This window comes from Nomascus leucogenys, chromosome 15 (assembly GCF_006542625.1).
Source record: "Nomascus leucogenys isolate Asia chromosome 15, Asia_NLE_v1, whole genome shotgun sequence".
In the NCBI taxonomy this organism is placed as follows: domain Eukaryota; kingdom Metazoa; phylum Chordata; class Mammalia; order Primates; family Hylobatidae; genus Nomascus; species Nomascus leucogenys.
The window spans coordinates 71014586-71032014 of record NC_044395.1 but is presented as its reverse complement, the minus strand read 5'-3'; the positions used below and the strand labels follow the sequence as shown (position 1 = coordinate 71032014).

Genomic DNA, 17429 nt, shown 5'->3' with positions numbered 1-17429 from the left:
TCTAGATTTCAATGCCTCTGGCTAGTGTTTTTTTAGCTTTTCATATGTATCAGTCAATCTTACAGAATAGTGGCCAGGTGCCGTGGCTCACACCTGTAATCCCAGCACTTTGGGAGGCCAGGGCAGGTGGACCACTTGAGGTCAGGAGTTCAAGACCAGTCTGGCCAACATAGTGAAACCCCGTCTCTACTAAAAATACAAAAATTAGCTGGGCATGATAGTGGATGCCTGTAATCCCAGCTACTCGGGAGGCTGAGCCAGGAGAATCGCTTGAACTCGGGAGGCGGAGGTTTCAGTGAGCCAAGATCATACAACTGCACTCCAGCCTAGGCAACAGAGCAAGACTCTGCCTCAAAAAAAAAAAAAGGGTTTATAGAATAGAGATTGCCTATTATTTCAGTACAGTCATCCCTGGGTATTTGCAGGGGATTTGTTCCAGAACCCTCACGGATACTAAAATCCATGGATGCTCAAGTTCCTTATATAAAATGGTACAGTATTTGCATATAGCCTATGCATATTTTCCTATATACTCTAAATAATTTCTTGATTACTTATAATACCTAATACAATGAAAATGGTATGGAAATATTTGTTATATTGTATTTTTAAGGTTTGCATTTTTAAATTGTTGCGTTGTTAATTTTATTGTTTTTTTCATCCCAAATATTTTCAATTCATGGTTGGGTGTCTCCTTCAGATGCAAAACTCATGGATATGGAGGTCCGACTGTATAATGTTTAGATGGTGCATACTCACATGTTTTTTAAAACTTGAAAATGTTTAATCAGTTTATTAACTTATTTACCAAATATTCATTTAGAAATAAGTAAGAGTAGAATGAGTATTTGTATTTTTTAGTATCCCACAACTGATTCACTTTGATTTTATTAACAGGATCAGGAGAAGGTCTGGGGAAAATAATCCAGAGATTTCCACAGAAGGACTGGGATGATACACCTTTTCCACAGGGAATTGAGTTGGTAAGTGGTTGTTGTATTATTGCATATTTATAATGTTATTTTTCTTTTTTGTCACAGTGATTTTTACAGTTATGTTACATTTGCTGTTAAATGATTTGATAATTTAATTGTAAGATATTACTGTACTAGAAACAATTATCTTCCCTCCTAGTCCCTGAAGTACAGTCATCTTTGAATATATTAATTCTAGAATGCCTATTTTGCTCTTCTTTTTCTCATTTAAATTTCCAATATTAAAGATGAAATTGAGGGCCAGGCACGGTGGCTCACGCCTGTAATCCCAGCACTTTGGGAGGCCAAGGTGGGCGGATCACGAGGTAAGGAGATCGAGACCATCCTGGCTAACACGGTGAAACCCTGTCTCTACTAAAAATACAAAAAATTAGCCGGGCATGGTGGCAGGCATCTGTAGTCCCAGCTACTCAGGAGGCTGAGGCAGGAGAATGGCGTGAACCCGGGAGGCGGAGCTTGCAGTGAGCCAAGATCGTGCCACTGCGCTTCAGCCTGGGCGACAGAGCGAGGCTCCATCTCAAAAAGATGAAATTGATGATTTTCATATACTTAAAAGCAGAAAAGTTCCACTGCTTCTTTAGTAAAAGTCTTAGCCTTAGTAACTTCAGGGATACACATACATATTTTTTTTCCTGAAAATGTCCAGGTTATTGTCTTAGTAAAAACAAAACAAAAAAACACAGATAAATAAAAAACCAAAAGTTCGTTTAATGTTAACCAGTCATGGTTTGAATTTGATCTTAAAATCACAAATTAGATTTCTTCTGTTTTTAGCTACAAGGTCTGAAGGTTATTTTGTAATAGTGCAGTTCAACTCCTTTTGTTGTTGTTGTTGTTACCCATTTTAAAGGAATTTATTGGTTGAACATAATTTATGCTGCCCAAGATACTCTATCTGGTGGTGGATCCATGGTGGTAAAATGAGGGACTAGAAAGGTGATTACTAAAGTACTTTGTAATATGTCTGTGAAGTTTGGTTCTCCAAATTTACTGGGGGTGTGTGTGTGTACTTATTTATATTGTGTTTATGGATATGCACACACATAAACACATAGAAGCAGTGTCTTCAAAGCAGTCCTGTTGAGAAGACATTTGGTATAATATGATACTTAAGAGTGCAGGCTCTGGAGCAGAGTGCCTAGGTTAAAATCTCAGCTGCATGGTATGACTTTTGACAAGTTGCTCAACTACTTTGAGCCAGCAGAATACTTATCTATAAAATGAGGATAATGATTATATTAATCTCATAGGTTGTTGTAAAGATAAAGTGGAAAAAATACACATAAAATGCTTAGAACAATGTCTTCCATAAATGAGTTGTCCAGTTGTTTAATTAGTATTGTTGTTTGTTCAACATATCTCAGCACCTTACCCACAGGAACAATTGTTCATTGTCTTGTTGGCATGGATCAGAAATATCTATTACATATTTTGTATTGGAAATTGTGAATTTTCTCATCCTAGCTAATAACTGTCCAGTTTTGCTTCACTGAAAATTAAGGACACATTGCTGAGTGCTTAGTTTTGATTGTTATAACTCAGCCATGTAAAGAAAGCTGAGGGTTCTGTAGGCCTACAGAGGGGGTAAATCTTGAATTTTGGCATTAAAAATGAGGAAGGAATGTGAGGATCCAAGGAAAATGGCTTTTTGGAGAGCCCTTTGCATTCCTTTCTCTTTTTCCCCATATGCCTGCAAATACCAGTAATTGACCTTACGGTGTGAATAAGCAGGCATTTGTTCTATACAAGCTTTTAAACCCTGTTTCAATGTCCCTATTAGTGTGATTGAGGGGAAATTTTTGGTGCTAGGGGCCTGTTAGAACTTTTTGTGGGTTCCTACCTCCATTCACATCAAAGTGTGGAGAGATATAAACTATACCAATTTAACAGTATGAGCAGTGACTCACCTTCATAAGTTTCAAGAACAACAGACATCATAGAGGGAGAGAGAAATCATGGATTGGCATAGCTATTTAGCCAGAACAGAGAAAGGATAGTGTTGTTTTGAAAACCAAGAGAATAGATACCTATGATACCTCTCTTGTTTCTCTAGTAGCGAGGGAGAGAAACATACTGATTTTACTACTTAGTAAATGGATATTTTCTCTTTGTATGACAGACACTGCCATGTTCAAGTGCTATAAATGTCTCTCCAATAAGTGGAGTCATGTGCTGCTAGAATAGTGAAATGGAGGTGCTTAAGAGGTAGACAGAACTTTTCCTCCCTAAGATTTTCCTAGATGACTTCTTGGCATATTCTTAGCGTAGCATTTCGAGATTTGTGGCTAGATTAATATTTAAAGAGTAATCTGTTGGATTACGTCAGAAATTTTCTTTTTCCTTTTCCTTTTTCCATAATGGATCGCAATTTCAATTCTTTAATGTCTATGGTGTTGTGAAGTACAAAATAAATTTATCTTACATCTATCAAAGTCCATTTTAAAAACAGAATAAATCACTATTAATTTTTTATTGTCTAGTCTTTATTGCCTTATTTTTGCATATCTTTAGGGAGTGTGAATATTCTGTATATGAACAGCAATAACTTGAATAATTGTGATGCCTTATGTGATCTAACCCTGCGGCTTCAAGACCAAAGATAGACATAATAAAATTTTAGTCTAATTGAAGGTGATCTGGCTTAGTCCTTAAGTGGTTTGTTGTTTCCAGTGTAGTCGTGACCCTTTTCTGATGATTTATGGGAAAAGTTCTTACCCCTTCCACAATGGTGGAACAACATTAGCATATAACATTCATGTTAATATCTAACAGTTGTATAGGGTTAATAGATTGTGGTGAACTCACATACATAATGGTGGTAGTATATTAATTCACAAATAAGTAAACAGAGGCTTAGGAAGTTTAAATAACTTTACTGAGATCTGACAGCTAGGATACAGCAGAGCTAGGATTCAAACCCTGATCTTTTGACTCTTAGTGTCAGCCAAGATCTGAGAGATTTCTGGGAGTGACACTTTTAGCTATGGTTTGCATTTTAGTGTAAATGGTTAGTCTTTTAGTGTAAATGTAGAATTCTGTGATTTGGAAGAACTAAGGTTGAGAAATGTTAAGAGAAGGCTGTGTTATTGAATAGGGACGAACTTTATTATTTATTTTATCTGAGAACACACATGGGTTCAGAATATAATATTATATTCAAATTACTTTCTATTGCCACTTCTCCTTCCCAGGGAACATATAATTGATGTATTTAAGTTCTAAATGAAAAATAGATATGTTCAGCCTTACAACTGGTGGAAAAGGATTTTAGGCATTCATTCACTAATTAATCAAATTCCAAATTTAATTTAGAGGATGCTGAATTTCTTTTTCCATTTTTACATAAAGAAATTGCCTTCTATTTTTCTGTTGAAAAATGGTAAACTTTAATTCGGATGGATTTTAAAAATAAAAATATGAAAGTAAGCTAAACCAAACATAATGACTACTTTTCCAATTCTGGGATATTTTTATCTTTCTCTTGTGCTTTTTAGGCATACATGAAAACCACAGACAGTCATATAAATAAAGTTGCAGTTAATTTTAGTGACAGCATTTCAAAGAAAATTAAATTGTTTTTCAGAGGCATTCTATGGTTAACAATCTATTCCTGATTATAGGAACAATATTTTTATTGACTAGATCAGAGACATCTAAACAGCTTAAAGAATTAAAGCAAAATAGTATTGTTTTGACCTTAGCTCTTTTTTTTTGTTTTGTTTTGTTTTTTGAGACGGAGTCTCGCTCTGTCACCCAGGCTGGAGTGCAGTGGCGCAATGTTGGCTCACTGCAGCCTCCACCTCCCAGGTTCAAGCAGTTCTCCTGCCTCAGCCTCCTAAGTAGCTGGGATTACAGGCATGTGCCACCACACCCGGCTAATTTTGTATTTTTAGTAGAGACAGGGTTTCACCATGTTGGTCAGGCTGGTCTGGAACTCCTGACCTCAGGTGATCCCCCTGCCTTGGCCTCCCAAAGTGCAGGGATTACAGATGTGAGCTACCACACCCAGCTGACCTTAGCTCCTTTTTAAGATGCCCTGCCTTAGGAGTGAATTTTTTTATATCATTATTCAGAAAATATGCCACAATCTCAATAGGGCATGCCTGTACTAAGGTTTTTGTTAGACGTACCTGATTTTTTTAGAAGACTAAAGTACTGTGATAAATAAATTTTGTGGCTTGAAAAAGAGAAGCGTTCAGTTAGAATTTCTAACTTTAATGTTCTTAAGAAATTAGTTCTGTTATTTAAATTATACACTAGCGATTTGACTACCTGCCCTATGAATTCAGTCTTCTGTAAATGTAGATTGAGGAGAAGAGAGGAAAAAGAGCTTGTATTCCACATTGTGCAGGTGTAACATAGGAAAAGTAGCTTTAATATGGGATGTTATTTGCGGGCAGAGAGGTGAATATAAGTACCATGTAATGCTTTAATTCTTTAAGCTGTTTAGAATGCAATACATACAATAAATGGGTAGCAATCATCCATCTGACATAGATGTAAATACTGTTTGGTTAGAAGTGACTTTTCCTTTTTGTAGAAGAATATGCTTGAAAGGAGAATGAGATGACAGAATCAGCGTTCACAAACATTTTAAAAGGCAGGAGTTATGGGATGTTTAAGAAAATGAAATATAATAAGTAAAAATTTAAGTTCTTGCATGTGAGTATATAAAGCTAGATTTATAAGTAATTATTTAGAATAAAGATAGGCAGATACTATCCAGCTAGAGAGGTTTGGGAAATAGAAGAAGACAGATTTTAAAAAGTTTACAAAAGGTATGTATGGTAGATACTGTAGATAGAATCTAAAGCCTCTATACTGAGGTAGGGTGCGAGGTAAAATACACAGTTTTAAAGATGGTCCAAAGCTTGGTATAAATGGTGTGTGGAAGGACTCTTGATTTGGCATAGAGTTGAGGCTGAAAACTTAAGAATACTGCTATGAAGTATGAAGACATGGCTTTTAAAACATACTAAGAACTATAAAAAGGATTTTAAAAGTTATGTTCACAACAAAGCAAGTGGATATAAATGGGGTTTAAGCTAGAAAATGGTCGTTTGAGCTCGTATTTTTGGTACCCATTCCCAGATTGTTGTCTCTTTGAAGTAATAAAACAACAGGGCAGGGAACCTGATGAAGTCTGGAAGGTGCATGTGAGGTAGTAGATTATTTTATCATCTCTGAGGAAGAGATTAGTTAATCTTGGTGTTATGATTCTAATACACTCCTCCATACTCAATACAATGGTTTGTTTATACTGTACTAGAACCAGTGTCTCTCAATTCTGCTTATTTTGCCAGTGCATCGATACCCTCAGTTATGCTAGAAAATCTTTCCCCTACAGTCACATACTTCACTACTGCTCTCAGAACCACTTTAGACAAAGTTTTCTTGTCATGCTAGGGTTCTGCTCTACCTGGTGCTTTAAGACCAGAGAGAACTTCCTGAGGAAGATGTAGAGCTACATAGGCCTGACCCACTACATCTGTGTATTGTTTGCAGGCAGCCTGGACTTCATTACATGGTATCATACTGCTACTCATCTCTCATGTGCTTGTCTGTCATATCACCCTTATGGCTTATTCTGTACTTCTTAAGTTCCAGTTCCTTTTTGCTACTATTCTATTTCTATTCATCCTATTTCCATTGTATCTATAATTTTAGCAAAAAAAAATTTCTTGACTTTATGTTTTAGCTACTATCCTATTTCTTCTTTATTATAAAATGTTTTCAGTGAGTCTTCATTTGCTGTCCCAATTTCTCTAAGAGACTAATGTGGTTCAGTAGAAAGAATACAGGATTTGAAATTTAAAAGCCTTGAGCGAAGTTAATTTACTCTCTCTGATAATAATATTTTTCCTACAGGGATGTTATTAGATGATCATCTGTTAATATTTTAATATTTGTAATGTTACAATTTCTTGTTACTTATTCTCATTTCATACCTCTATCTCACGCACATTTCAGGGATTTATTCTGAAGTATAGTTTATGTCCTCTCTGTTCTGAAATCACAAAGTTGAAGTTAATTTTTGCTGAGTTGGTTAAGGTAATGCTAGCTTTTGTAATAGATATACCTGGAAATCTTAGTAACTTAACATAATAGAAGTTTTTTTTTTCCTTATTTACGTAAAGGCTAATTAGTGGCAGTAGGGTAGATGGGAGTGGGGTTTGCCATTTTCAAAATGTGGTCTTGTAACCAAAAAGCAAGTTAGATGCCCACTGAATATAGAGTTCAATTAATGAGAGTGATGTCTGATTTAAAAAAAAAAAGTGAGTTTATTCCAAATCTAGCTTGGGGGAAGAGGCACAAAGCGTTCTTCCTTTAAATATCCCACTTCACCTTTGGAGCAGAAAGCAGGCATTTTTATAAGGCAGGGGAGGAGATGAGCAAAGGCAGGGGTCTCCCAGCTACCAGGCAGTTATCTACTAGGCAGTTGGGTTGGCATCTTCCTGGGAAAAGTTGTAAAAGGTGCCAAGTGGACATGCTTTCAGCAAGCCCTCCTAGTAGGTGTAAGTTCTGAGGTGGGTGGAGAGGGGAGGCAGGGAGAGAGAGAGAGAGGAGAGAAAAAGGGAAGAGAGAAGAGAGAGAGGAGAGAGAGGAAAAAGAGAATAATTAAATCACCTCCAGAAAAATGGGGGTACTTGGTTACAGTCCTCAGGGTCTTCTTGGGCAGCAGTAGGTGGTCGGCAGAGTAGTAAGAGAAAGCATGAAGGATAGTAAAAGTTAGTTTTATGGGATATGTCTGGAGGCAGTATATATTATCCATATTCTATTAATCAGAAGTCAGTCACAAAGCCAGTTAGCTGTAATAGGAGGTTGGTAAATAGAGCCTAGATGTGTGCTTAGGAGAAGAAGGAAACAGATTTACTGAGCAAATAGCTTTCCTCTGCCATACTGTTCATGCTGAATCCAAAGATTGTTTCCCTTATCTTAATTTTCCTTGAACATTTTATTTTTTGACCTCATTAATTTAGTCTTTGTGGTATAATGAAAAAATAAATGTTTGGTCTTTGTCCCCAGTTTCTGGCACAGAGCTCCTGAAACCTTTGTAATTTACTGTGTTTTATATGCCAGTGAGATGGCTCTTGGGTTGAGAGGCCCTAAATAGTTTCAGGATGGGGGCTGGTCACCAGAGGAAGCAACTATGCATTTAGTGGGTTGGAACTTTCACCCCCAGTGGGGAGAGAGACGGGCTGGAGATTGAGTTTAGTCACCAATGGCAATGATTTAACCAGTTATGCCTACTTAGTGAAACCTCCATTAAAACCCCTAGGTAACAGGGCTCAGAGAGCTTTTGGGTTGATGAACACATTTTTTTTTTTAAGTGACAGGATCTTACATACTCTGTCACCCAGGCTGGAGTGCAGTGGTGTGATCTTAGTTCATTGTAACCACTAACTCCTGGACTCAAGCGATCTCCTGCCTCAGCCTCCAGAATAGCTAGGACTACAGGTGTATGCCACCATGCCTAGCTATTTTCTTATTTTTCAGAGACAGAGTCTGTCTTGCCCAGGCTGGTCTCAAACTCCTGGCCTCAAGTAATCCTCTCACCTCGCCCTCCCAAAGCACTGAGATTACAAGCATGAGCCACTGTGCTTGCCCGATGAACACACTAATGTCTTGTGAAAGCGGTACACCTGAGAGAGGGCATGGTCCCTGCCATACCTCACTCTGTATATCTCTTCCACTGGTCTCTTTCTTAGTTGTATCCTTTATAATAAAGTGGTAAATATAAATATCTTTTTCTAACACTAAATTTCTAATATGAGGTAAGTTCTGGGTAACAAATAGCCTGGAAGGTTAAATCACAGCTAGTTCTTGCCTAATTTCACTTTCAGCAATTTATCTTATCCTTAATCTGAAACTAGGGTAACTGTGTCTTATTCAAACCAGAATGTTTTTGAGAGTGAAAAGGAGTGAATCAAAAATATGCATAAACGATCTATCTAGAACCAACTGATTTGTATGGTTACTTATATACATGTGTATGTATGAATTACCTGTATGCAAAAGATTGGAAACTATCTAAATGACCGTTAGTAGGGGACTCGTTGAATTAGCGGTACCACAGCCACTCATCAGAACATAGTACAGCTGTTAAAAAGTATGAGATAAGGAGATCTACAAGCACATGAAAAGATGCTAACATCACCAATTATTAAGGAAATGCATATTAAAACCACCATAAGATACTATTGTGTGCCCATTATTATTGCTATTAAAAAAAAAAAAAAGCCAAGCACAGTGGCTCACATTTGCAGTCCCAGCAACTGGGGAGGCTGAGTGGAAGGGTCACCTGAGCCCAGTAGTTGGAGGCAGCAGTGAGCTATGATTGCACCACTGCAACTCCAGCTTGGGTGATAGATGAGATTCCAACTCTAAAAAAAAGCCCCAAAACAAAACAAAAATCCCAGAAAATAACAAATGTTAGCAAGATTAGGGAAAACTGGAACTCTTGTGCACTGTTGGTGGGAATGTAAAATGGGGCAGCCACTTGGAAAATGGTATGGAGAGTCTTCAAAAAAAATTGAAAATAAAATTACCATATGACCTAGCAATTTCACTTCTGGATATATACCTAAAAGAACTGAAAGCTGAGATTCAAACAGATATTCATACACATGTTTATAGTAGCATTGTTCACAACAGTCAAATGGTGGAAGCAACCTGAATGTCCATAGACAGATGAATAGACAAGTGAAATGTGTGATACACGTGCACGCGCACACACACACCCCAGAATGTTATTCAGCCTTAAAAAGGAAGAAAATTCTGACACATGTTACAACATGTGCCAACATTTGTTGTGTTGTGCAAGGTTCAACCTGAAGGATGAACCTTGGGGACATTATGTTAAGGGAAATAAGCCAATCACAAAAAAACACAAATACTAGGAGATCGAGACCATCCTGGCTAATATGGTGAAACCCCGTCTCCACTAAAAATACAAAAAATTAGCCGGGCATGGTGGTGGGCGCCTGTCATCCCAGCTACTTGGGAGACTGAGGCAGGAGAATGGTGTGAGCCCAGGAGGCGGAGCTTGCAGTGAGCGGAGATCACACCACTGCACTCTAGCCTGGGCGACAGAGTGCGACTCTGTCTCAAACAACAACAACAACCAAAAAAAAAAAAAAAAACCAAACAAAAAAACCCCAAATACTGTGTGATTTCACTTATATGAGAGACATAGAGTAATCAAATTCATGCAGACAGGAAGTAGAATGGTGGTTGCCAGGGGCTGGGGAAAGGGAGGAATGGCAAGTTGTTTAGTGTGTATAGACTGTGAATTTTGTAAGATGGAAAGAGTTTTGGAGTTTAGTTGCACAACAGTGTGGATGTACTTAACACTATCTGAACTGTCCACTTAAAATTGTTAAGATGATAAATTTTGTGTTATATATATTTTACTATAGTTAACTTTTTAAAACAGTATGAAATAAAGCTTTATGTACTGAAATGAATAAATCTCTAAGGCATATTTTATAGCAAGTAGCCAAAACCTATCTGGGGAAAAAAAGAACAAAGCTTGGAAGACTTATACTACCTGGTTTCAAGACATCCCATAAGGCTCAATAATCAAGACAGTATGGTATTGGCTTAAGGAATAGACATGTAGGTCCATGGTACAGTCTAGAAGCAAACTCACATATATATCATAAATGTATTTCTTTTTTCTGAAATGTTCCACTTTATTGAAAGAAAAGCATGTGTTATCTTTTTTGTTTTTTCCTTTTATTTTTAGTTGATACGTAATAATTCTACATGTTTATGGGAAACAGGGTGATATTTCAGTACATGTATGCAATGTATAATGGTCAAATCAAAGTAATTAGTATATCCATCACCTCAAATACCTATCATTTCTCTGTGTTATGAACATTCAGAATCTTCTAACTTTTTGAAAATATACACTAAATTATTGTTAACCTTATTCACCTTACGGTGCTACAGAACACTAAAACATTTTTCCCGTTTAGCTATGACTCTGTGTCTGTTAACCAGTCTCTTCCTTTCCTCCCCTCCCCACATCCTTCCCAGCCTCTAATAACCACAGTTCTACTCTCTGCTTCTATGAGCTCAAATTTTTGTGTTTTTTTTGTGTTTTTAGCTTCTACATATGGATGAGAACACACAGTAGTTATCATTCTGTGCCTGACTTCATGAATTGGTTTTTTGACAGAGTTGCTAATGTAATTCATTTGTGGAAAAGATAAGCCCAAATGGTGCTGGAACAACTGGATATCCATTTAGGAAAAAAATGAGCCTTGACCCTTAAACCATACACAAAAAGTAACTTGAAATGGATCATAGTCTAAATGTAAAAGCTAACAGTATAAAGTTTTTAAAAGAAAACTTAGGATTTTGAGACGTTTAGTTAAGCCAAGATTTTTTAGAGAGAATGTCAAAACCGTGACTGATTAAAGTTTCTCTGGATTTCCTGAAAAACCTTGAAAAATAGTATATAACCATGCAGAAAAGGTGGATAATACAATAGCAATAAGCCCCATGTTTTTAAGAAGTTTCCCTTGGATCTACAGAATCTTTGGATGCTACGTGGGCCTTCTAGTTTTTACTATTTACCATTGGAAAGGAGGAGGACGCTGAAAGAAATGAGAGGATGTGGGACACTTTAAGCAGCACTTTCACTTAGAAAGGGAGAGCAAAGTTTACACAGGTGTTATTTTTGCCAGATGCCAGGTTTTCTTCTTCAAGCCAGAATTTTGGGTATATTAAAAAATGTGGGGTGATGATCACCCTGGGCAACATGGTGAAACCCTGTCTCCACAAAGCATAGAAAAACTGGCCAGGCACAGTGGCTCATGCCTGTAATCCCAGCACTTTGGGAGGCCGAGGTGAGCGGATCACGAGGTCAAGAGATCAAGACCATCCTGGCCAACATGGTGAAACCCTGTCTCTACTAAAAATACAAAAATTAGCTGGGCGTGGTGGTGCGTGCTATAGTCCCAGCTACTCTGGAGGCTGGGGCAGGAGAATCACTTGAACCCAGGACACGGAGGTTGCAGTGAGATGAGACATCGCCACTGCACTCCAGCCTGGCGACAGAGCAAGACTCCATCTCAAAAACAACAACAACAACAACAAACAAACAATAACAACAACAGCAACAAAAAGACATAGAAAAATTAGCTGGACATGGTGGTGCTTGCCTGTAGTTCCAGCTACTTGGGAGGCTGAGGTGGGAGGGTCGCTTGAGCCCAAGAGGTAGAGATTGCAGTGAGCCGAGATTGCACCACTGCATTGCAGCCTGGGTGACAGAGTAAGACCCTGTCTTAAAATAAACAGACAAAAAAAAAGTTGGGTGAATTTGACAATAAGACTTCTGTCTTGAAGTTTTGATTGCCATAAATGGTAGCCAACTTGAGATATTAAAATCATTATGTGAAAGACTTTGTGATATGCAGGAAAGAATACTGAACTCAAGGATTTTATGTATCTGTATGTTTATATTTATGTATATATAGAGGTGTATATTTATATATAAATACATAATTTGCTTATAAAGGACAACAGCAATTTGAAAGAACACCATCTCTCTAGGTCATTCCTGTAGGTCATCTCTCTAGGTCTACTTTCAAAGGTATATAAGGAATGAATTTTTATATTACCTACCTCCCCATTTTGATCTCATAAAGCTTTTTGTCGAATTATACATCTATACATCCATACATCCTAATTACTGTATGAAATATGTTTACATCTTTTTGCTTGAGTTTGAATAATTCTTTAAGAGTTCCCAGTTACGGATATTACCATGTATGGTCATCTCCTTGTAACTTAGCTTAACTTAAAGTACCTTTAAGCTAGCCAGAATAACTTGCAAATCTGTTGATTTAATAAAATGAAGTATTTGGTGGCCTCTAGTGGTACTTATGTGTCTATAAAAAGTCACCAATGTACAAAATTTTAGAGTGAGAGTTACTAAGGTGACAAAGTAAACAAATATGTGTATTTATTGAAGAAAATTTTTTAGTCTTTGAGAACTAAAAGCTCATTAATCAAATATAAATTTATCAATGATATGGCTGTATGTACTTTTATAGCAAATTATTATCGCCACTAAATTTTCCTCACTTTCAAGAAATGCCTTGGAATTATATCTCTTAATTGGAAGAATTTCTATGTAAGTTGTATTTAACATTCAGAAATAGTTTACTATTGCATTGAATTGAGATGTGTCCGGGAGGGAGGATGGTGGTAGTATTTCTGACCTCTTTTGAAATGTAATGAAAGCTAAAAAGGGAGTCACAATTTCATGGATTAATTATAAAGATAAAAGTCCTTAGTAAAATGTACTTTTTTAAACAGTTAATTCTGGCTAACTCTTTTTATTATTATTATTATTATTATTATACTTTAAGTTTTAGGGTACATGTGCACAATGTGCAGGTTTGTTACATATGTATCCATGTGCCATGTTGGTGTGCTGCACCCATTAACTCGTCATTTAGCATTAGGTATATCTCCTAATGCTGTCCCTCCCCACTCTCCCTACCCCATAACAGTCCTCGGAGTGTGATGTTCCCCTTCCTGTGTCCATGTGTTCCCATTGTTCAATTCCCACCTATGAGTTAGAACATGTGGCGTTTGGTTTTTTGTCCTTGTGATAGTTTACTGAGAATGATGATTTCCAGTTTCATCCATGTCCCTACAAAAGACATGAACTCATCATTTTTTATGGCTGCATAGTATTCCATGGTGTATATGTGCCACATTTTCTTAATCCAGTCTATCGTTGCTGGACATTTGGGTTGGTTCCAAGTCTTTGCTATTGTGAATAGTGCCGCAATAAACATACGTGTGCATGTGTCTTTATAGCAGCATGATTTATAGTCCTTTGGGTATATACCCAGTAATGGGATGGCTGGGTCAAATGGTATTTCTAGTTCCAGATCCCTGAGGAATCGCCACACTGACTTCCACAATGGTTGAACTAGTTTACAGTCCCACCAACAGTGTAAAAGTGTTCCTATTTCTCCACATCCTCTCCAGCACCTGTTGTTTCCTGACTTTTTAATGATGGCCATTCTAACTGGTGTGAGATGGTATCTCACTGTGGTTTTGATTTGCATTTCTCTGATGGCCAGTGATGATGAGCATTTTTTCATGTGTTTTTTGGCTGCATAAATGTCTTCCTTTGAGAAGTGTCTGTTCGTGTCCTTCGCCCACTTTTTGATGGGGTTGTTTGTTTTTTTCTTGTAAATTTGTTTGAGCTCATTGTAGATTCTGGATATTAGCCTTTTGTCAGATGAGTAGGTTGCAAAAATTTTCTCCCATTCTGTAGGTTGCCTGTTCACTCTGATGGTAGTTTCTTTCGCTGTGCAGAAGCTCTTTAGTTTAATCAGATCCCATTTGTCAATTTTGGCTTTTGTTGCCATTGCTTTTGGTGTTTTAGACATGAAGTCCTTGCCCATGCCTATGTCCTGAATGGTATTGCCTAGGTTTTCTTCTAGGGTTTTTATGGTTTTAGGTCTAACATGTAAGTCTTTAATCCATCTTGAATTAATTTTTGTATAAGGTGTAAGGAAGGGATCCAGTTTCAGCTTTCTACATATGGCTAGCCAGTTTTCCCAGCACCATTTATTAAATAAGGAATCCTTTTCCCATTGCTTGTTTTTATCAGATTTGTCAAAGATCAGATAGTTGTAGATACGCGGCATTATTTCTGAGGGTCTGTTCTGATCCATTGATCTATATCTCTGTTTTGGTACCAGTACCATGCTGTTTTGGTTACTGTAGGCTTGTAGTAGAGTTTGAAGTCAGGTAGCATGATGCCTCCAGCTTTGTTCTTTTGGCTTAGGATTGACTTGGCGATGCAGGCTCTTTTTTGGTTCCATATGAACTTTAAAGTAGTTTTTTCCAATTCTGTGAAGAAAGTCATTGGTAGCTTGATGGGGATGGCATTGAATCTATAAATTACCTTGGGCAGTATGGCCATTTTCACGATACTGATTCTTCCTACCCATGAGCATGGAATGTTCTTCCATTTGTTTGTATCCTCTTTTATTTCATTGAGCAGTGGTTTGTAGTTCTCCTTGAAGAGGTCCTTCACATCCCTTGTAAGTTGGATTCCTGGGTATTTTATTCTCTTTGAAGCAATTGTGAATGGGAGTTCACTAATGATTTGGCTCTCTGTTTGTCTGTGATTGGTGTACAAGAATGCTTGTGATTTTTGTACATTGATTTTGTATCCTGAGACTTTGCTAAAGTTGCTAATCAGCTTAAGGAGATTTTGGGCTGAGACGATGGGGTTTTCTAGATATACAATCATATCATCTGCAAACAGGGACAATTTGACTTCCTCTTTTCCTAACTGAATACCCTTTATTTCCTTCTCCTGCCTGATTGCCCTGGCCAGAACTTCCAGCACTCTGTTGAATAGGAGTGGTGAGAGAGGGCATCCCTGTCTTGTGCCAGTTTTCAAAGGAAATTTTTCCAGTTTTTGCCCATTCAGTATGATATCGGCTGTGGGTTTGTCATAGATAACTCTTATTATTTTGAGATACGTCCCATCAATACCTACCTTATTGAGAGTTTTTAGCATGAAGGGTTGTTGAATTTTGTCAAAGGCCTTTTCTGCATCTATTGAGATAATCATGTGGTTTTTGTCTTTGGTTCTGTATATATGCTGGATTATATTTATTGATTTGTGTATGTTGAACCAGCCTTGTATCCCAGGGATGAAGAATTCTGGCTAACTCTTAAAGATACTTTAAGTCAGGGCAAAAATTATCCAGAATCTAAACTGCGTGTAGAAATTTAGAAAGATCACTTCAAAAATTGGGAAAATTTGTATAAAGTTAAGATTTAGAAAACCAAAGAGAAAAGTGACAGTTTTAGGTAAGTTAAATTTATTTCTTAAGTGCTAAAATTCATTCATTAAAAAAATTAGAAATTGAAATCTCGGATTTCATAGCTTGCTCAGTGTTATGTAGCTACTTAGTAACTGCTGAGATGATAATAAAAACCTGGTCTTTTGATTCTCTGCTAAAGCTTTTCTAAAACTATTCTACTAGTTGTATTATATGCGAAAGGTGATTTTTTAAAAAAGTTTTCTTTATTTCTGATACTTAAAAAATTAATAGACTAAGCCTTAGATTCTAATTAGAATGGTTTAAGTGGCATTAGAAAGACACTTAGAGGAAAAGCATTTTTTAACATTATAATCAGAAGAGTGTAATGACATGAATACATGGTGCTTTCAGAGTTGGCAGCTTTTATTTTTTCCAAAGGTAGACCATATTTACCAGAAAAACCTCTAATATCTGTGAACTTAGGAATAGCTTTGATTATGACAGCCACAGTGTTCTACTATTGGATTCAAAACCAAGTGAAAGATTTCAATAAAGCTAAGGAATGCATCAGAGTCTCTTAACAGCAGCAGAATTGATCAAGCAGAAGAAAGAATTTGTGAGCTTGAAGAGAGGCTATTTAAAAATACCAAGTCAGAGAACACCAAAGAAAAAAGAATGTAGCATACCTAGAAGATCTAGAAAATAGCCCCAATGAGGCAAATCTAAGAGTTATTGGCCTTAAAGAGGTGGTAGAGAGAGATAGGGTTAGAAAGTTTACTCTAAGTGATAATAACAGAAAATTACCCAAAACTAGAGAAAGATATTAATATTGAAGTACAAGAAGGTTACAGAACAGCTAGCAGATTTAATCCAAAGAAGAATATATCAAGACATGTAATATCAAACTCCCAAAGGTAAGGATAAAGGGAGGATCTTGAAAGCAACAAGAGAAAAGAAAGAAATAACATACAATGGAGCTCTAGTACGTCTGACAGCAGATTATTCCATGGAAACTTGACAGGCCAGAGAGAGTGGCCTGATGTACTTAAAGTGCTAAAGGAAAGAAGCTTTTATTCTAGAATAGTGTATCTAGCAAAAATATTCTTCAAACACGAGGGAGAAATACTTTCCCAAACAAAAGTTGAGGGATTTCATCAACACCAGAACTCTTACAAGAAATGATAAAGGGAATAGCTCCATCAGAAAGAAAAAAAATTAATAAGCAATAAGACATCATCTGAAGGTACAAAACTCACTGGCAATACTTATAACACTGTAACTGTCATGTGTAAACTCCTCTTAAATAGAAAGACTAAAAGATGAACAAATAAAAAATAAAAACCACAAGGACTTTTCAAGACATAAACAGAACAATGAGGTACAAATAGAAACAATAAAAAGTTAAAAAGTGGAGGAACAAAGTTAAATTACAGACTTCATTTTTCTTTTTGCTTGCTTTTATGCAATTAGTGTTAACTTGTCATTAAAGTAATTGGTTATAGGATATTATTTGCAAGCCTCATGGTAACCTTGAATTGAAAAACATACAACAAATACACACAAAACAAAAGGGGGTAAAAATAAAAATAAATGAAAACATACCACCAGAGAAAAT

General features: G+C 36.8%; 1 protein-coding gene across 5 annotated transcripts in view; it reads left to right on the top strand.

The window, feature by feature from the left end:
• The window catches only part of SBF2 (SET binding factor 2), a 530998-nt gene that overhangs the window by 106320 nt on the left and 407249 nt on the right, over window positions 1-17429 (top strand). For all 5 annotated transcript variants that reach the window (XR_004026025.1, XM_030794550.1, XM_030794549.1 and 2 more), the window contains exon 2: window positions 898-983. Coding sequence is in view for 4 of the 5 variants with exons in the window: in XM_030794550.1 (XP_030650410.1) it covers window positions 898-983 (86 nt within the window). In the remaining variant the exon portion in view is untranslated. The remainder of the gene's footprint in view (window positions 1-897; window positions 984-17429) is intronic.